This window comes from Anabrus simplex, chromosome 6 (genome assembly GCF_040414725.1).
Source record: "Anabrus simplex isolate iqAnaSimp1 chromosome 6, ASM4041472v1, whole genome shotgun sequence".
In the NCBI taxonomy this organism is placed as follows: domain Eukaryota; kingdom Metazoa; phylum Arthropoda; class Insecta; order Orthoptera; family Tettigoniidae; genus Anabrus; species Anabrus simplex.
Genome location: NC_090270.1, coordinates 142,889,122 through 142,910,522, shown reverse-complemented (window position 1 = coordinate 142,910,522; position 21,401 = coordinate 142,889,122). Strand labels below are relative to the sequence as shown.

Genomic DNA, 21,401 nt, shown 5'->3' with positions numbered 1-21,401 from the left:
TAATTTAAAAGCATTAGCTGAAACCTATTTTGACATTCCATAAAATATTATATTTCGTACTTGTTAACTCGCGACCAGTTGCTCAAGTTAATTACTGGCCCTGCATGTAAAAAATCTTGGGTGACCCTTCTAACCCTTTACTGAGGAAAAACTTAACTTAAACCCAAATCCCATGGCAAAACAGCCCCGAAGAGCCTTGACGTATCAAACGACCACTGCTCATCCCCAAGGCCTGCAGATTACGAGGTGTCTTGTGGTCGACACAACGAATCCTCTCGGCCGTTATTCTTGGCTTTCTAGACCGAGGTCGATATCTCACCATCAGATAGCTCCTCAATTGTAATCACGTGTGCGGAGTAGACCGCGAACCAGATCCAGGTGTCCTTTCTCCTCTAGAAATATGCGGATTTTCTCTCGCAGAGCAATCGGACCAGAGGCCTCCGGGTAAAAGTAAGGCACGCTACCCCCGGGACCGGCACAAAAATTTGAATTTATGGCAATGATATCTTACTTCAAAATCCCTACAGACATTAAGAGGTGTTCTTGCACATGACAAAGTGTACAGAAGCAAAATAAATTTACAATAAATCTAAGATAAGATATTTTATTATATTTTATCAGTACAAGTATTGAGGAAAAGTTATATAAATACAAAGATCATCATTAAAAGTGTAACAAAATATCTTAAACAAAAAAGTATAAATTTTATATAGTACATAAAAATACATTGAACAATAATTATTTTAAATGCACTCTTGTTCTTCTGTCATGAAAATACGCGTCTTTTATAAAATATATCGATTAAAAAGTAGTAAAATGATAAAATGCAGTATATAGGCACACCAGCTCATACCTTTTTCAGGGGTAAACATTTCTGCTGTCGTCTACTTACAAAAAAACTTCTAGTACTATCTCAAAACTACGGGGAAATTGTAACTTACTTTTAGGCAGTTTGTGACCATACTGATAGGGTTACAAATTCCAAATACTGAAACTACTGGTATGTTGTAAAGGTATTTTCAGAATTGTGTAAAATACTTTATCGCGCTCGTACGCATGTGAAGGTAAGGGAATCTTATTATTGTTTTCTATGTTTGTGCTAACAAAACGAAATGAGAAATTTCACACCTGTATCATACAACTAACTTCTTTCACAGTGTAGAGATATTTTGTACACTAAGCATACATAAAATAAAAGCAAATAACATTTATTTGTTTTACACTCCAAAATACATTACCTTTTGAGGACATTGAAATGCGAATAACCCAACTGATCATTCTATAGAGCTATTGAGGTAAAATAGATCTTAATTCTCCTTTATAAACGTTACATCTTACGCTCTTTTTAACCGTGGTCTTATTTTTCAGTCCATGGAATATTACATAAAAGGAATAACGATCTTGGTGAATCTGAAATCATGCAGGTACAGTGACAGGTCATTACTTATATTTTATTCCAGAAAGACAACCCTGGAACTTAAAACCTTCAGTGAAATATATTTTCTTCCTTTCTGGAATAAAGACCAGATCCTCTCCAAAATATCAGACTACTCATAAAAATCGATTTGTTAAATGCACAAAACATCTCACTGTCTCATATTTCTTATGGAATACACCAATATTTATAATGCAATTCAACACATTTTAGGAAAATGTATGAATAGTATTGGTGTTTAAATATTAGGTGCTCTAAAATGAAATTACACATTATACTATTTCGCTTCCTAGTTATTTTGGCTCCAAAGCAGCAATTTAAAAGTCAGATAACAATTTCACCGGGAAAAGAGTGTTACTAACTATTATCAATTTAGGGGAAAAATTATTAACATTCTCACTCAGGCAAGTGAAATCCTGTCTGGTTGGCAACCCTTCTTACGAAACTAGACAATTCACAACGGAGTACTGAATCTTAAATACACATTTTAAACACTGAAATGCACACTCCTCTTACTTTTAATAAATAATATCATTTTGAACTTCAGATTCAGATACTGCTGGCATAAGCCTAATATCAGAGGTAGACAGAAAAAAGTGTTGTTCATTGTCATTATCTATAAATCAAATAGATAAAATTACTGATATTTCAACGATCTATTGATTTAAGAAATATCTCTAACAGCAAGATAAAGTAACATACCTATTGGTGTAACAATAGATATTAGAAAAGAACGAATGAAAAGATTTGTTTCAAATTTTGTCACGCAATACTGTCGTGAGTATGAGATTCGTCAACATAGATACAGTCTACTTCTGGTATTACATTTGTAGGTAAAATTAAGAATGAACATGAAAAAAGATGACATTTGAAAAATGGATCAGTGAGAAAGTGATGGCGTATGAGCCAAGATGAAAGTAATTTTACTCGTAACGGAAACTGAGCAGCGCATCAACGAGGAAAGCTGCACCGTTTATGATGGCCACGGATCCCTTGGCCAGTCCGATGTTCCTCTGTTCCTTGTAGAAGGTGGTGCTCCAGGTGTCATAGTACTTGATGGTCAGTGCTCCACATGCTACGAATAGAGCACAGCCGGCCAGGCTGTAGAAGATATCCTAAAAGTCAGAAGAAAAAAAACCGTTAAAATTCACTAAGCTAAGTATATCAAGCGATTATAGATGAACTGTTTTACAGTTATACATACACTGCCGGGAAAAAAATTAGTACAACCTCTTAGAGTTTTCCAATTCACTCAAGATTTATTGTTTAAACAGTGCATATGGAATACATGAAATGATTGCATTTACAGATCAATAGCTCAAGCGGAACTGAGGTACCAGGTGTCGAACCATGCTGAAACACCCATATTAGTACGTAGTGTAACGGCCACGGGCCGCAATGCAGGCGCTGTTTCTGGCATACATTCGATCATACAGATGGCGAATACTGTCTTGAGATACACTATTCCACGCCTGTTCGACCTGTTCATGTAGTTCTAAAAGAGTTGTTGGTTGACGAGTCGCACGTGTCGGTTGTCGTCCCATTATATCGCACACATGCTCAATGGGAAACAAGTCCGGAGATCGTGCTGGCCAGGGAAGTTGCTGCACGTATTGCAGAGCACGTTGAGTTTCACGCGCAGTGTATGCGCGAGAAATATCCAGTTGGAACAACACATCATCTTCCTGTTGCAAGAATGGCAAAAGAACGGGTCTTACAATATTCTGTACATATCGAGCGCTGGTCAGCGTTCCCTCTACAAACACCAAAGACGAACGAGAGTTGTAACTTATCGCACCCCTGACCATAAGGCCTGGTGTGGGGCCAGTGAGTCTTGGACGAATGCACTCTACGAGACAGCGCTCGTCAAGTGAACGTCGTACGCGCAAACGACCATCACTTGCGTGCAGGCAGAATCTGCTTTCATCGCTGAAGGCAACGGCCCGCCATTCCATCTTCCAAGCGATCCTCTGATAGCACCAGTCGAGCAGTGCATGTCGATACTCTGGCGTGAGTGGAAGATGGACAAGAGGTGTGCGTACCCGTAGTCCCACTGCTAGTAACCAATTGGCAACAATAATTGTTTGTGTTGACACTTTTGGGCTCACAAACCCTCTTATCTGTGCCGTGTAGCTGTACGATCTGTCACTGCTGCCCTTACAATACGACGATCTTGGCGGACGTCCATGCTGCGTGGACATCCAGAACCTCGTGTACGGGTGTGAGGATATTCACGTGACCATTGTAACCAGCATCGTTGCACAACTGACGCAGTACATCCAACTGGTGTGGCAATTCTCCGAAACGACCAACCCGCCACTTGGAAAGTCACAGTGGTGTATGCTGGTATCAAGACGTGGGCTACCACCAGATTTAGGCTACCCCTTTTCGATAGTTGGTTTAGGGAACATCGAGCCTTAAGCATTTTGAGCTGCATCTAACAGCCAACGGAGCTGCCCGCCGTGTTGTCAAGGCTGCTTCACAAGCTGCTGCCCTGGCCTCTGCCACCGCCAATACTCAACACCTGATCAATCGAGTTGGTAGCCTAAGGTTTAGCAAATTGAAGTCCAGATTTGAGGCTAAATGGATAGAATGCTTGCCTTTGGTCCGACGGCCCCGGTTCAGTTTTCAGAATCAACCCCCTCATACTGTTAATTCCCCTGACTTGGGAACTGGGTGTTTATGACGTCTTCGCCATTCATTTTATCCTTATTAGGTCACCACCAAGCTTATGTAGATGCCATGCACCGTTAGTATTATTATTATTATTATTATTATTATTATCATTATTAACATCATCATCATCATCATAATCATTAAATAACAATGTTGAATTTTACAGCGGTCGTACCCATCGTTCAATGGTTAATTATCTTCCTCCGAAGATCAGTGGTGGTGTCCGACCCATGCTCACGGGTTTGATTCCAACCAACAAAAGAGAACACTAAACCTGAAATATTGCGTTTCATTTTAGCAGATCTCATCATCATCATCATCATCATCTGTTTACCCTCCAGGTTCGGTTTTTCCCTCGGACTTAGCGAGGGATCCCACCTCTACCGCCTCAAGGGCAGTGTCCTGGAGCTTCAGACTCTTGGTCGGGGGATACAACTGGGGAGTATGACCAGTACCTCGCCCAGGCGGCCTCACCTGCTATGCTGAACAGGGGCCTTGTGGAGGGATGGGAAGATGGGAAGGGATAGGCAAGGAAGAGGGAAGGAAGCGGCCGTGGCCTTAAGTTAGGTACCATCCCGGCATTCGCCTGGAGGAGAAGTGGGAAACCACGGAAAACCACTTCCAGGATGGCTGAGATGGGAATCGAACCCACCTCTACTCAGTTGACCTCCCGAGGCTGAGTGGACCCCGTTCCAGCCCTCGTACCACTTTTCAAATTTCGTGGCAGAGCCGGGAATCGAACCCGGGCCTCCGGGGGTGGCAGCTAATCACGCTAACCACTACACCACAGAGGCGGACTTAGCAGATCTACCAATAAAAAGAAAACTATATTACTGCTATAACAGCAGGCCTGCAGTGTCTTCTTACAAGGATGTAGAAGTAAACGGGAGTGAAATACCAGCACTCAGTTATCTATATATTTAAGACAGGAGGATGAGGTGAGGAAGTATATACGATGAGTAACGCATGGTGATAGTTAGCAGTGGCGATCTGACGGACCGAAGCCTAGCACAGCTATCCTCCGCCGGTCCCCGCACCTGTTCAGACAGCAGCAAGCCGCATGAGGCGAGTCGATGGGAAGGGACGAGAGTCTGGGCTGCAATGTCAGTCTCCGAAGCCTTGTTCTCAGAAATACGTGCGACGTGTTTTCTCATTGCTTTCAAGATTTGCAAATGGAACAATGTGTCAGATGCTTACAATATAATGTGCTTTAGATTTCCATCGCTCGCATTTGAGGTTTGGGCTTCACTGATAGCCTTGGTAGCCCTCAGTATACGCCACTTGGAAGGTCACAATTTAACCCCTGTCAAACTCGCTCAGTTGGCTGTAGGAAACACGGGTGCGTCTCCGAGGCATGGCGCATGTTTGCTTCAGACGTTTACATCACATTGAGCCCTATTGCTGTACACATTTCCTATGAAAGATGGCGCTCTGGCAGCTATGTCACTACGCTATCTGTTGACGGGCGACGTTGAAACAATTATCAGTACATCTACTATCTCCCAGGTGGCATCTGCCGTCATCGGATCAAAATCGATGTCGTCTTTCCAGGTGTATTAACTTTTTTCCGGTAGTGTATTATATACATACTTGATTATAGACTATTATGCTCTTCAGTGTTCCTTGTGTAACTCACCGAGAATTAACTGAACCCCGATATAATTCTCTATTTGAAACTAGCTCTGTGTCCTCGTTTAGTTCGATACCTCATGCCTTCAAATCATTAACAACTGAAAATAACCATTCTCGCCTTGGTCGACTTCTGCTTCTCTTACCCGCCATGGTTGAGTCCATTATTCTCCTGGGTAACATATCCACCTCTCATGACTCTGAAGCTGGTTCATTCGTATAGATATGTAAGTGGAGTTCAATTCTATCTTAATTTTTATTTCCTCACTGAGAATACCTTCTGTCATATTTCCCACTTGCTTGTACCAGCAGCTGTTGTCGCTACTTTCATGTCTGTTACTTTCAACTTAATGAGATATCCCAAGTCCATTTACCCCTCACCTTCGAACAGAAAAGTCGGTATTAAAATAGAATTAAAATAATTGACTGTTGATCTCAACTGCGAGTTCACTGTATTAGTTTTGCTAAATCTACAATAGATTCGATTTTACTTAGCCTACCACCATTGTCTAAGGTTATCATCATCATCATCATCATCATCATCATCATATGTTTACCCTCCAGGGTCGGCTATTCCCTCGGACTCAGCGAGGGATCCCACCGCTACCGCCTCAAGGGCAGTGTCCTGGAGCTTCAGACTCTTGGTCGGGGATACAACTGGGGAGAATGATCAGTACCTCGCCCAGGCGGCATCACCTGCTATGCTGAACAGGGGCCTTGTGGAGGGATGGGAAGATTGGAAGGGATAGACAAGGAAGAGGGAAGGAATCGGCCGTGGCCTTAAGTTAGGTACTATCCCGACATTTGCCTGGAGGAGAAGTGGGAAACCATAGAAAACCACTTCCAGGATGGCTGAGGTGGGAATCGAACCCACCTCTACTTAGTTGACCTCCCGAGGCTGAGTGGACCCCGTTCCAGCTCTCGTACCACTTTTTTCAAATTTCGTGGCAGAGCCGGGAATCGAACTCGGGCCTCCGGGGGTGGCAGCTAATCACACTAACCACTACACCACAGAGGCGGACCATTGTCTAAGGTACCGGACATAATCCGCTCATTGAGTTTTATATTTCCGACCTGACATGCAATCCTCCTAGGTTTGTTCTTGGAAATGCCCATTTTCCTACCATTTTTAATGCTATTTGTTCGGGGCGTCGACCTGTAGAGATCTTTTGCCCCTACTTGCACCATATGATACGAACCTGCGTGTAGTTGGAATTGCGGAAATGTAGAGTGTTGAATGTGAGGAAAGGAACGTTAAGGACGACACAAACACCCAGTCCCCAGGCCAGGGATATTAATCATTCATAATTTAAAAAACCCTAACCCGGCCTGGAATCGAACCCGGGGCCGCCGAGTGACAAGCGGGCGCGTTGCCCCCTACACCGCGGGGCCGGACTTTTCATACCGTACTCGCTGTATTTCATTTCAAGCTACAAGCTGCAAGCATGTGTACAGTCTGCAAATAAGACCAAGTCGTCGCCATAGCCATAGCCCTACTTACTGGAATTTCTCCCAAATAACAGTTCTTCTTCTACTGCTCTTCCCATACCTGTGTCGCACATGTGGATTTGACCCTGTTTTAGGCCGGGTGCTCTTCCTGACGCCAACTCTATGTGTGGAGGGATGTAAGCACTATCGCGTGTTTCTGGGGTGGTTGGTAATGCGGTGTGTTGTCCAAGTATGAAGAGGAGAGTGTCGGTACAAACACAAATACCCAGTCCCCGAACCAGAAGAATTAATCAAACGCGATTAAAATGCCCGAGTCCCAATGAACCGAAGATCTCAAGCAGTCGGACTCTTCCCAAATAATAATAATAATAATAATCATAATAATAATAATAATAATAATAATAATAATAATAATAATTGTACCGGTTGGTACACTTATACGCCGCACATTTGAATTTTCCGCCTTAAAGTACTCCTCTACAGCTGAAACTCTGAACTTTAAAACTGAATTAATTCAATCGTTTATCAGAAGATGTCACTGAGTTAATTTCGAATTGTTTTTGTTTACAATTATCAAGGAGTGTGGACATTCTCCCACAGATGTCTCTACCAAAAACTATGATCATGCACCCTGGTGCGAAGTGATGGAACTATTCTTGAAGATATTTTATACTCATAAGTTTTCCTATAACTAAATTTCGTTCTTTCATATGTAGGTTGGCAATATTACTATTTTCTTTCCGCCAGTTTTGAACTTAGCCAATCCCGAATTTCTTTAATTAATTTTGGACCAATCGTGTCCTTCTTCTTCACATTTGTGTGTAAACTTTAGCCGACCAATAAACGACTGTGGGTGTGTCTTAATCACTCATGAATGGTCTCGAATCTTCCCCGAGAGTATAAAAACTGCTGATTATCCTGGCTCTCCACCACTCGTACAACATCTAGCTTAGTGTATGGAAGAATAGCAGGAGGCGGGAAGCGCCTCTTTCATCAGTCAGCAGCCCTTCAAAAAGATAATGGCCGTTTAACATCTTTAATTTCTTGCTAGCTCAGCAGTTTAATCCTCGGGGAAGGTCCGAAACCGTTTTGATGTAACCTATACCATTTCGATGTACAATTTTTATGTTACTTCAGCTGTAAATCGGGGATAGAGAGTGCCTTACCCTCTCGAGCTCCCCTGCATTTTGATCTGAGGTGACTACGTTTTCATAACAGATTTTCTTCTCTTTCGTAATGTATTAAAATTTTCTTATACGAGTCACCTCCCTAGTGTGGGAATAGCCCCTGTTGCATTGGCCTAGCGCCACTTAGGTTTTAACTAGTTTCATGTAGGAGTGCAAGTTCTCGCCTCCATTCCTTTTGTATTTAGGGCCGCTTAAAAAAAGGTTAAATTTAAGGTCCAGTAGAATGGGTACAAGGTACCCCTGTTCATTTGTAACTATGCCTTGAGAGGCAGGCAATGCGAAAGTTGTTGTGGCCTTTAATAGGCTTGAAGGATTGAGAGCGGTCAGCTCTTTATGGTGTTTTGAAAGGTGCCTCTAGGAGACTTGACATTACTAGATGTGAGCATGTGCTCCATATAATGAGGGGTTTTCTGCCCTTTGGTAATTTGTGGTCGTGAACTGAGAGCTCAGAGATTGTAAAAGGTGGGGGGCTTGAAGCCCAGATCATTAATTTGTCTCTAAATCCTTGTTTTTCTGGTCTTGTACCTGATTATTGGATAGCTGTTGACTTGTTGTACTCGTTAAGTTTTCAAATTCTATGTAAAAATTTGTTAAATTTTGTTGTCTATTAAAAATATAACCTTTATTTAAATGTTTAATTCATCTTTCGGACTTGTAGTTAGACCCATTCCAGCCCTCACCTTCTTTCACATCTGCTGTTCCACAGGTACCTCAGAATAATAATAATAATAATAATAATAATAATAATAATAATAATAATAATAATGATGATGATGATGATGTCGTGTGGCTATCGCCAGCCTGGTGCGGCCCGTGTAAGGCAGGCCCTCCGTCGCGGGTGGGTTACATTTGCACAGTTTGGACAAGTGCGCGTTATTGTATTGGAGGATAGTGTTGAGTGCGGTAGGCTATATATATGGCGTATGGCTTTTAGTGCCGGGAGTGTCTGAGGACATGTTCGGCTCGCCAGGTGCAGGTCTTTTGATTTGACTCCCGCAGGCGACCTGCTCGTCGTGATGATGAAATGATGATGACGACACATACACCCAGTCCCCGTGCTAGCGAAATTAACCAATGATGGTTAAAATTCCCGACCCTGCTGGGAATCGAACCCGGAGCCCCTGTGACCAAAGGCCAGCACGCTAACCACTTAGCCATGGAGCCGGACGTTGAGTGTGGTGTATGAGTTGCAGCGGTGTAAGGGATAGCACAAATATCCAGTCGCCGAGTGAAGGGAATTTACCACTTTAAGACTAAAATCTCCATGATACCTGGGAATCGAACCCGGAGCCCTCTGAACGGAGAGTCACTCCACTGCTCATTCAGCCAAGGAGCCGGACTCCTAATGAATCCCTTCCTATCATTTTCTACCTTAATACCATAAGTCCGGCTCCTTGGTTGAATGGTCAGCGTAGTGGCCTTGGGTTCGTAGGGACTTGGGTTCGATTCCAGACTAGGCTGCAGATTTTAACTATCAAAACAAACCCAAACCCCAGGGCGCAACAGCCCCGAAGGGCCATGGCCTACCAAGCGACCGCTGCTCAGCCTTGATGCCTGCAGATTACGAGGTGTCGTTTGATCAGCACGACGAATCCTCTCGGCCGTTATTCTTGGCTATCTAGACCGGGGCCGCCATCTCACCGTCAGATAGCTCCTCAATTGTAATAGGCTGAGTGGACCTCGAACCAGCCCTCAAATCCAGGAAAAAATCCTGACCTGGCAGGGAATCGAATCCGGGGCCTCCGGGTAAGTGGCAGGCACGTTACCTCTACACCGCGGGGCCGGCTAGATTTTAATCTACGTTCGGTTAGTTCCTCTAGCTCGTGGGCTGGGTGTTTGTGATAGTTTTAATACACATCACCACATGCACTTACATTGGTCTACAACATATCACACTACTAATCACCACAGGAACACGCAATAATGAACGCATCCCTCCACATATGGTTGGCGTTGGAAAGGCGTCCGGTCGTAAAACTAGACATAATCCATACTGGTACCGACTCTAGATAACAGGGGCAAAGACCAGGAAATAAGAACCGAGTAATCCATGTAAACTAATGTAACTTTTAAGCTGTTCAGTCTGCAAAAAACACAAATTATAAGGCATATAACACTATAACACACCAAGGGTAAGATCAGTCTGCCAAACAGCACAAGGGAATTGTTAGGACATGATAAGGGAATGTCCGTAGGTGGGGCAGAGGAGTTGTAACATAAATTACTGTTGCTAAATCAGCAAGATTCCGTGCACTTGACTGTACAGATGCTCCTTGGTTGATTGTGAGGATAGGAGAGGTAGAAGAGGCTAGAAACGAGAATTCGCCTACAGCGCAACGCTGTAAAAATTTTAAAAATATAAAAAAGCGGTCTATGGAGTAACTCGCTGGTCCGCAAAGTGGAGGGTGCGGAGAGTAATGTAGGGGGACGGGTCTAAGATCTGAATTTCATATAAGGATATAAATGTCAACTCATTTTTGAACAGTTATTGTTATCCACAGATTTTCGGTACAGTAGGACAGGCAAGAAGCTCTTCCACTCCTATTCGAAACAATAATAATATACTTCCACGGAAACACACTATCTTACTTAGAATTTAACAAGTGCTGACCAGAAAGACTGGCAATTAGACCCTGCCAGCACGAGTTCGGAGATTAGGTGGTGTCACCCTTCTTTGACCACAGCAATTACGCCAGGGCCCTTTTCGACCCCAATCTGCCACCTGTGGCGCTAGCTTCTACCCATTGTAGGTTAACGACAACAAGCAACCTGACAATGTTACTGACACCGCCTCGCTACGCTCCGGTAAATAAAGACTTCTTTCTCGGCCTGAAACTCGCCAAAGTAAAGACTATGCGCGAACAGCACACTGTGCTGTATAGACGAATTTCGGCGCCTTCTGAGTAGTAGTAGTTATCCTTGTTTAGTGGTAAATGTATCGTCATTATAATGAACAAGTGGCTGATTAACACTGACAAAAAGCGATTCCATGAAAGGGTTTCGTCAAGCGCCTGTCCTTCCAGGAAAATAACTAATAAAGAATAGGATGCGAATTTAGTTGTATATTCACCTTCCACATCCACTTCAGCTCGTGGTGGTAAGGTCAATTATGCGACAGAAACAGAAGTGCGCAAATATCAAAACGATTATGTAAAATTACGTTTCACTGACATTCTTGTGAATAACCAAGAACGGCTAAAGTGTGTTCTATGCTCGGATATTTTAGCCAACGATAGTTTGAAACCCGAAAACTTACAAGACATTTCTAGACCAAACATCTAGAGCATGGGAGTAAACCCATCGACTCTTCTGAACGTCATGAGCAACAACTGAAAGTAAATGTTAAATTCCTAGTAAAACATGCTACAGTTCCTAAGAAAGCACTAAGAACACCCTTAGAGGTTTTAACTAGCCACATATATTTTCTGTCACAGGGCAATTATTATTATTATTATTAACAGAAGTCCTTGTGAACCGGTTTTTGTGCACAATCTAATTCGAGATAGGGAGAAAGAAAGGAAGAGTAAACGGAGGCACAAGAATTGTTATGTTCCAGACGGGGGGGGGGGGGGGTTGTTCATAAAATGTTTGCGGAAGACTAGTAACTACTGAATGTGCGAAGCCAAGACCGGCAGCATCATATATTTTCCTAAATACAAGGGGGAAGGGGGGGGGGGAGAGGAGATGTCCTTATTTTAAGTAAGTTAATTAAAACTCGATATAATGTCTTTGTATTTCTACATTTTCAAACCATCGCCCACCGCTGGTACGGGGAATGGTATGATCTACGAATAGGAGATTAACCCTTTTAGCACGGTTGATGAATGCACTTACCGCGCGCCTGCCCACAGGCTGACCAGTGAAGATGCCCAGGAATTGACCGACGAGAATGACGACGAAGCCAACGAAGGTTCCTGACAAGATCAGCTGATGGTTGTCGTCTCCCGTCGAAAAGCTGTGGATATGAAGGCCGATACACGTGATCGTGAGAGCCTGAAAAGAAGAGAAAAATAGAACAATTCAGAAGGATTTTCAACACGTTAATAATAATAATAATAATAATAATAATAATAATAATAATAATAATAATAATAATAATAATAATTGTACCAGGCGGTACACCTCCGCGCCGCTAATTCAAACTTTGCGCCAGTTGAAACTCCTCTACTGGAGGAAGCCTGAACTCTAACAACCATGTTAATTGTAAAGGTTATCAGAAGATGTCGCTATCTGTAAATTTTGAAGAGTTCTGAACTGTGTCTTTTTCGATTTATTTTTGTTTTCTCTGTAGTGAGAAGTGTGAACATTCTCTTCTAGATGGCACTACTGAAGAAATACAACGGTGCACCCTAGTGCGAAGTGAAAGAACTTTTTGTTGAAGAATTTTAGTATGCATAAGTTTGTTCTTTGTTAAATTTCTTTCAGTCATTGTTTAGGTTGGCTGTATAACCCTTCTCTTTCCGCCAGTTTTGAATTCCACCAATGAGTAATTTTTGTAATTAATTTTCCACCAATCTTAGATGTCTTCTTCAGTTTTGACTTGTAATGTTTTGGCCGTCCAATAAAATGCTTGCGGGCGGGTGTTATCTTTCATGACAGGTCTCGAATGTTCCGCGAGAGTATATAAACTGCTGATTTTCGGGTCTCTGCGCCACTTCAGTAACATCTATCATTGCGTAAATTATGTAGCAGGGGGCGGGAAGCGCCTCTTTCGTCGGGCAGCGGTTCATCAATAAGGTAATGGCCTTTTAATAACTTCTTTTCTTGCTAGCTCAGCAGTTTAACTCTCGGGGCAGGTTCGATACCTTTTATCATGTAACTTTCCTCTAAAATGTAATAGACTCTTGGTATAAATTATATCTCTTTAAACTACAAATTACCGGGCGAGTTGGCCGTGCGCGCGGCTGTGAGCTTGCATCCGGGAGATAGTAGGTTCGAATCCCACTATCGGCAGCCCTGAAGATGGTTTTCCGTGGTTTCCCATTTTCAAACCAGGCAAATGCTGGGGCTGTACCTTAATTAAGGCCACGGCCGCTTCCTTCCAACTCCTAGGCCTTTCCTATCCCATCGTCGCCATAAGACCTATCTGTGTCGGTGCGACGTAAAGCCCCTAGCAAAAAAAAAAAAACTACAAATTGGGATAGAGAGTGCCTAACCCTCTCAAGCTCCCTTTCATATTGTTTTTGAGGTGACTACGTTTTCTCAACCATTTTTCTTCGTTTCGTAATGTAATAAGTTTTCCTATCGTGTCACCTCTTTAGTATGGGATTAGCCCTTGCATATGCGGCCTAGTGCCCAATAGGTTTTAAATAAAGTGTATTAGGAGTGCAAGGACGCCTCCGCTCAAGTTGGTATTTTGGAGGCCATGTAATTGTCCTGTTTCTTTATTGAGTAGGCCTCAGTAGGTTGGGTATTTTTACCCCTGTTTTCATGTGCTTGGAGGTCAGCTTGAAGGTGGAGTTTGGTGTGGCCTTTGATAGGCGTGAACTTTAAGAGCGGGTTGCTCTTTCTTAAAATTTTGATTTCTGTGTGCCTCGAGCAGGCTTTACTGAGTAATAGGGAGCAAGAGCTCCTGGGAATGATTGAGGTTTTCTGCCCCTTTGTCAAACCTGGTATCTGGCTAAAGTTGGGGTAATTGCTCAAGAATTATGTGTCTGGCTCTCGGAGCCCAAATCCTGTAACACTGTAATTGTACATTCTCGATTTGTTGCTAGGCTACTGAGTACCTGTTATATTTGTTATTTCTTGATCTTAAAAAGAAAATATAACCTTGTTAAATTTTAAATTAACCTTAATTTCGTATATTGAGACCTATTCATCCCAGCACCTTCTTTCACCTCTGCTAATCCACCAAACCACGGTAATAATAATAATAATAATAATAATAATAATAATAATAATAATAATAATAATAATAATAATAATTTCGTGCAGTTAAGGAAACTGCATGCTGGTGTGGCAGAGGATAGTATTGAATGTAATTTTGGATAAACACAAACAAATAACTAAGGGAATTAACTGTTCACGACTAAAATCCCACGACCCAGCCGGGACTCGAACCCAGAAGTCCAAGATCTGAAGGCTTACACGCTGTCCAATCAACCACAATGTAACAAGTGTAACACCTTTAGAAAGTGGAAGTGGATCTGGGCACATAGAGGCACTTGAAAAAGAACTTGAAAAACTCAGCATTTCAGAAATGGATAAACGGTAGTTGGCATTGGAACAAACTGGCGCAGATGATGCTACTTCTCTGCTTTGTGCAAAAAATGGATGAATTCATAACAGCAGACAAAAATTCAAACACATGGTTTCTGTGCACCGCATTGCACAAAGGCTGCAATTAAGTGTATTAAGTCTTGTAAAAATGTTGACTATATTGATGAACTTGATTCATTGAAGTCGCTCTACAAATTCTTCCAGCAGTCTACCAAGAGACTACGAGAACTGAAGTGTCGCTTGGTTTGTAATGCAATGGCGTATGGCTTTTAGTGCCGAAAATGTTCGAGGGCATGTTCGGCTCGCCAGATGTAGATCTACTGACTTGACTCCCGTAGGCGACCTGCGCGTCGTGATGAGGATGAACTGATGATGAAGCCCCCGTGTCAGCGAAAGTAACCAATGATGGCTAAAATTCTCAACCCCGCCGGGAATCGAACCCGGGGTCGCTGAGACCAAAGGCCAGCACGCTAACCATTTAGCCATGCAGCCAGACTGGTTTGTAATAATGTAATGTTATTGGTTTAACGTCCCACTAACTACTTTTACGGTTTTCGTTGACGCCGAGGTGCCGGAATTTTGTTTCACGGAAGTTTTTTACGTGTCGATAAATCTACCGACACGAGGCTGATGTATCTGAGCACCTTCAAGCTTCAACCCCACCGGACTGAACCAGGATCGAACCTACCTACTTCCGCTCCGACCACTCAGCCCGGCGTTTGATTTGTCTCAGGAGCGCTACAAGTCTGCCTTAAGCCAAATGAAATAGTAAACATTTGAGCAAATTGTGGTGCGATGAATTTTGAAAAAGAAAAAAAAATTGTGTCGCAAAATCACTTCGTATTCGAGACTGTAGAGCGACTTGTCTTAACTCCGAAAAGTCCAAAATCACCAGTGTTGAGTGTCAAAAGTCTATCGAAATCGTCTCCAAGTTACGGCGCCCAAGCGTCGGAGGCGAGTTCCCCGCTACTGGAGCCCCAGCGGAGCAATTTCAATGCCCCGGAGGTGAAAAATGATTTTGAAATCATGGATGTGGACAATAATCGGCCTTGTTTTGAAGATGTGTAAATTTGTTTAGACCGAGCGAGTTGGCCGTGCGATTAGGAGGCGCAGCTTCGAGCTTGCTTGCATTCGGGTGATAGTGGGTTCGAACCCCTCTGTCAGCAGTCCTGAAGATGGTTTTCCGTGGTTTCCCATTTTCACAGCAAGCAAATACTTGGGCTGTACCTTAATTAAGGCCACGGCCGATACCTTCTCAATCCTAGCCCTTTCCCCACCTTCCGTCACCGAAAACCTTTGATCTGTTAGTGCGTCGTTAAACCACTAGCGAAAAACTTATTGCTGTAACACGCATGACTGTATCATATGCACTGATGGCTCCCGCATACCAAGTTCTGATGGAATTTGTACCGGGCGGTACACCTCCACGCCGCTAATTCAAACATTGCGCCAGTTGAAACTCCTCTACTGGGGGAAGCCAGAACTTTAACAACCACATTAATTCTAAGATTTCTCAGAAGATGTCCCTACTGTAAATTTTTGAAGTGTTCTGAACTATGTCAGTTTCGATTCGTTTTTGTTTTCTCTGTAGTAAGAAGTGTGAACATTCTCTTCTAGATGGCACTACTTAAGAACTACAATTGTGCACCCTAGTGCGAAGTGAAGGAACTTTTTTTTGAAGAAATTTTGTAGTCGTAAGTTTGATCTTTGTTAAATTTCTTTCAGTTATTTTTTTGGGTTGGCAGTATAACCCTTCTCCTTCCGCTTGTTTTGAATTTAGCCAATCCCGAATTTCTCTAATTAATTTTTGACCAATAACGTATGTCTTCTCCAATATGGAGACGTTGCTTTATGCTACCCAATAAAATTGAGGGGGGTCTGGGTTCTCATTCTTGAAAGGTCTCGAATGTTCCACGAGGGTATTTAAACTGCTGATTTTCTGGTCTCCGGGCCACTTCAGTAACATCTATCCGTGTGTGATTATGTAGCAGGGGGGCGGGAAGCGCCTCTTTCTTCGGGCAGCAGTTCATCCATAAGGTAATGGCCTTTTAATAACTTCTTTTCTCGCTAGCTCAGCAGTTTTAACCCTCGGGGCAGGTTCGAAACTTTTATCATGTAACTTTCCTTTAAAATGTAAAAGACACTTGGTATAAATTCTGCCTCTTTAACTACAAATTGGGATAGAGAGTGCCTAACCCTCTCGAGCTCCCACTCATATTGTTTTGAGGTGACTACGTTTTCATAACAGTTTCCCTTCTCTTCGTAATGTAATAAAGTTTTCCTATCGTGTCACCTCCGTAGTATGGGATTAGCCCTTGCATAAGCGGCCTAGTGCCAAATATGTTTTAAAAAGGTGTATTAGGAGTGCAAGTTACGCCTCCACTCAAGTTGGTATTTTGGGGCCATGTAATTGTCCTGTTTCTTTACAGAATAGGCCTCAGTAGGTTGGGTATTTTTACCCCTGTTCTTGTGTGCCTGGAGGGCAGCTTGAAAGTGGAGTTTGGTGTGGCCAAATACTTTAATACACCAATACCGGACAGCTCTATCTCAACAGCATTGAGTGGAGTGCGACCAGCGACGGTGGTGACATCTAGCGTGTTGGTGTGAACTGCGTACTTGTCTATGCTACAGCTGAGAGGAATGCGCTACACTCATTGGGAGTATTTTGTTAAAATAATTGAATAATCATAATAATTAAGAATGAAATTTTAAAATATGAAATTCCTCCTTCATAAACCTCCAAACGAGCATTTAGCCGTGCCTTTCGCTATGTCTTAAAAATTATAAAGCAGAATCTGTTTGAGGATCCACCCAGCCTCTGGGGAAAATATTTTATAACTACACTCTTCTCTTCTTTCTAGCCTTTTCTCAATTACATAGCGCAGGATTTTATATGGACTTAGCCTAGTTTTCCGGCCGGATGCCTTTCATAACACCAGTCATATGTGGAGGGATATTTACCGTACTCACTATTGCGTGTTTTTATGGTTGATTTTCGTATGATGTATTGTATATACTCCAAGATGAGTATGAATACGAACACAAACTCGTAGCCCTCGATCTACAGGAATTAACAGACGCGATTAAAATCTCCGACTCAGCCGGGAATCGTACCTGGGCCCTCTGAACCGAAGGCCAGTACGCTGACCATTCTGTGGTGGTGATTATTTTAAGAGGAATTACAACTGGCCAGCCATCCTCTACTACCACTAATCAGAAGGGAAATGGAAGAGGTCCAACACTCCGAAAAATGAAAAGGGGGGGGGGGGTGGCACGAACCGCTAACCATTCAGCCAAAGAGCCAACGGGGAAGATAACAACATACATGATTTATTAAGATCTTGGGAAAGAGAAGAAGCTGTAATTAAGAAACAGTAGTTTAGTCCATTATGTTGACTTCTTCTTCTTATTTTTCTTCGGTACGGCCGATCTTCCGGAACTGTACAGAGCAACTCAACCTCACGCTGCTATCTCGCTTTTGCTGTTCTTTGAATTTTCTGTTTTACTTCTGAAGACAGAAACACATCATATATATAACACACATTTGGGTTACGTGAGTGAACTACGATGTTCCTGACAAGGATGAAGCGTTCAGAATTTCCTAAAGTCTCTTTCACAAATGTATGCATGAAGAATTACCATACACACGTATTAAATTAGTTGGACTGGTGCTCAAGCCTATGCCAATAATACTCTGAAATAATCTTCTTACGCAGGGCCGAGTGGTTCAAACGGTTGATGCGATGGCCTTCTGATCCAATTTGGCAGGTTCTATGCTGGCTCAGTCCGGTGGTATTTGAAGGTGCTCAAATACGTCAGTCTCGTGTAGGTAGATTTACTGGCATGTAAAAGAATTCCTGCGGGACTATATTCCGGCACCTCGGCGGCTCCGAAAACCGTAAAAGAACTTAGTGGGACGTAAAGAAAAGTATTATTATTATTATTATTATTATTATTAGCGTATTCTCCCAATAATGGAAGACGTTAAGCAAACAACTCAATCAAGCTTTCTTTGGGTTCTTCTTGTTCTTCCAATAGGCTTTCATTCTCTCTGAGAAGGCTTGTTTACGTTCTTCCGACCATTTCGGTCTGCACTGTTTTTGCTTTGGTTGCTCTGATGTAACTTCCCACTTGTTGACTTTGTGTCTGAAGGTGTCTCTTTCTAAAATGTCTGTTGCACATATGTTTGCATTTTTGAGGTCCTTTCGAAGTTCATCCAGCCAAGGTGTTGAATTCTTAAGTGAGCTAACATAATTTAATATTCTTTTTGACAGTCGATTTTCTGGTAATCTTGTGAGGTGTCCAAAGAATTTCATTCGTCTTTTCTTAATGTCAATTTCAATGTTTGAAACTTTTTCTGTTGTTTTGATTGATTGTAGCCTGTAACCATCTTGGGTATATCTTGCTCCTAGGATTTTCCTGATGATCTTCCTCTCTTGCTTTTTTATTTCTTCTAATTCTTGTTTACTGTTAAGTGACAGTGTTTCACTTGCGTAAAGGACTGTTGGTTTTATGACTGTGTTGTAATGCCGAATTTTTGTCTGTCTTGACATGCATTTTTTGTTGTAGATGTCTTGAACTAACCCTAATGCCTTCTTGACTTTTTGGAGACGGTTTTGCTGTGAGATCTTCTCAAGGCCTGTCGGTTCGATGAATTCTCCGAGGTATTTAAAGTACGAGACCCGGTCGATTTTACTGTATTTTGTTCTCAGGCTCGTGATATCTGTCTTTGAACAGAAGAATTTAGTTTTCTCAAATGAAATCTGTAGTCCCACTTTTTCTGCAGATTCCTTAAGTATCTCAAGCTGCTTGATGGCAGTCTCCTCATCCTCTGTTAAAATCGCCAGATCATCCGCAAATGCAAGGTATGGTACGTAGAGGTTGTTTTTGGGAAAGCCCAATCGGATCGGTTTCCAAGATTCATGTTTCTTGAGTTCCTTCTCCCATTCTTCCATAACCTTGTCTAGGACGACGTTGAACAGAATTGGAGAGAGTCCATCACCTTGTCTCACACCTGTCTGAATGTCGAAGGGTTCTGAAATTTCTCCCATAAATTTCACTTTAGATTTTGTGCCCGTTAGTGTTTGTCTTATGAGTTCTAGGGTTTTGGGATCTAGTCCTCTCTCTTCTAGAATTTGGAATAGGGAGGGTCTGTCTATCGAATCATATGCCTTTTTGAAATCTACAAATGTGCATACTGTAGGCTTTTGTCTGAGGGCTCGTAGTTTAAGTATGGTTTTGAGGTTGAAAATTTGTTCTGGGCATGACCTGTTTGGTCTGAATCTTGCTTGAAATTCTGATAATTTGGGTTCTAATTGTTGTTGTGTTCTATGCAAGAGACAGGCTGATAGTATTTTGTATGTGACTGATACAAGTGAGATTCCTCTGTAATTGTTTACGTCTAACTTGCTGCCTTTTTTATGTAGTGGATGGATTAGAGCAATCTTCCAGTCATCCGGGAGCTTTTCGGTTTGCCAAATGTTTTGGATTATTTGTGTAATTTCTCTGAGTGAATTTGGGCCTAAATTTTTCAGAAGTTCAGCTACAATTCCGTCTTCCCCTGATGCTTTGTTGTCTTTAAGTTTCTTGATATGTGAATAAATTTCTTCTTGAGTTGGTGGTGACGAATTTTCCGGTATGATTTCTGGCTGTACTTTCGGGAATCTCTTTTTGGGTTCTGGACAATTTAAAAGCTGTGAAAAATATGTAGCTAATTCTTGGCAGTTTTCCTTATTTGTCAGGGCTAGTTTACCATCGTGCTTCCGAAAGCAAAGGTTCTGTGGGGAATATCCTTTAATTTGGTTCGCAAAGGTCTTGTAGAAATCGTGTGTGTTGTAATTTTTGAAGTTGTCTTCAATTGACTTCAGTTGGACATTGACGTATTTCCGTTTATTTTGTCTTAAAATCTTGGATACATGCTTGCGAACTTCGAAGAATTTCTTCTGTGTTTCTTCTGATTTGTTACAATTGTAGTTTTGAAATGCCTTTTTCCTTTCTTCTAGTGCGGTCTCACATTCTTGATTCCACCAAGGATGTTTTGGTTTCTTGCGAAGAGGGATTAGGTCCTTCGCCGTTTCGATGATTTTAGTCTGGAAATTCTCCCAGCTCTCTGCAGGTCGTTTTTCCCATTCTTCTGAAATTTTGGAGTCCTTGATTTTGTGCAGATCAAATTTTGGAATCACCGATGTTTTCCTGTTGAATTTCCCTTTGGGTGTGAATTTAATTTTGATTCTGCTTAAATAATGATCCGAATCGATGTTAGCACCTCTGCGCACTTGCACATCATGAATTTCCTTTTGGTAATCATATGATATTGCCACATGATCAATCTGAAATTCTCCTAAATGATGGATGGGTGATCGCCAAGTTTTTTGCTTTTTGGGATTCTTCCGGAGTGATGTTGACATAATTTTGAGGTTATTTTGTTGGCATAACTCAATGAGGCGTGTGCCATTTTTATTGGTGAATCTGTGGGCTGGATAGTCTCCCACTGTCCTCCTGTATTTGTATTCCCTGCCAAGCTGTGCATTGAAATCACCGAGTAGAATTTTCACATCATTTTTAGGGATTTTTGCCATTTCTGTTTCAAGTTCTTCCCAGAATCTTTCTGTTTTTTCAGGCTCCTTTTTATTGTCTCCATTTGTTGGCGCATGCACATTAATAAAGGTGTATTTTTTGTTTGTATGCCTGATTCTTAAGGTCATAAGCCTATTGTTGATGGGTTTCACCTCTATTACTGAATCCAAAACTTTTTTGTCTACACAGAAAGCCATTCCTAACAATGCTGCTCCTTTACCAATTTTCTT

At 42.1% G+C, this 21,401-nt stretch overlaps 1 protein-coding gene across 1 annotated transcript in view; it reads right to left on the bottom strand.

Moving 5' to 3' along the window:
- Positions 1-588: 588 nt before the first annotated feature.
- LOC136876208 (protein snakeskin) overlaps positions 589-21,401 on the bottom strand; it is a 110,420-nt gene continuing 89,607 nt past the window's right edge. Inside the window, exons 3-4 of the mRNA XM_067149965.2 lie at positions 12,211-12,369; positions 589-2,550 (exon numbers count right to left, since the gene is read on the bottom strand). Of these exons, the coding sequence (XP_067006066.2) occupies positions 2,359-2,550; positions 12,211-12,369 (351 nt within the window). The 3' untranslated portion in view covers positions 589-2,358. The remainder of the gene's footprint in view (positions 2,551-12,210; positions 12,370-21,401) is intronic.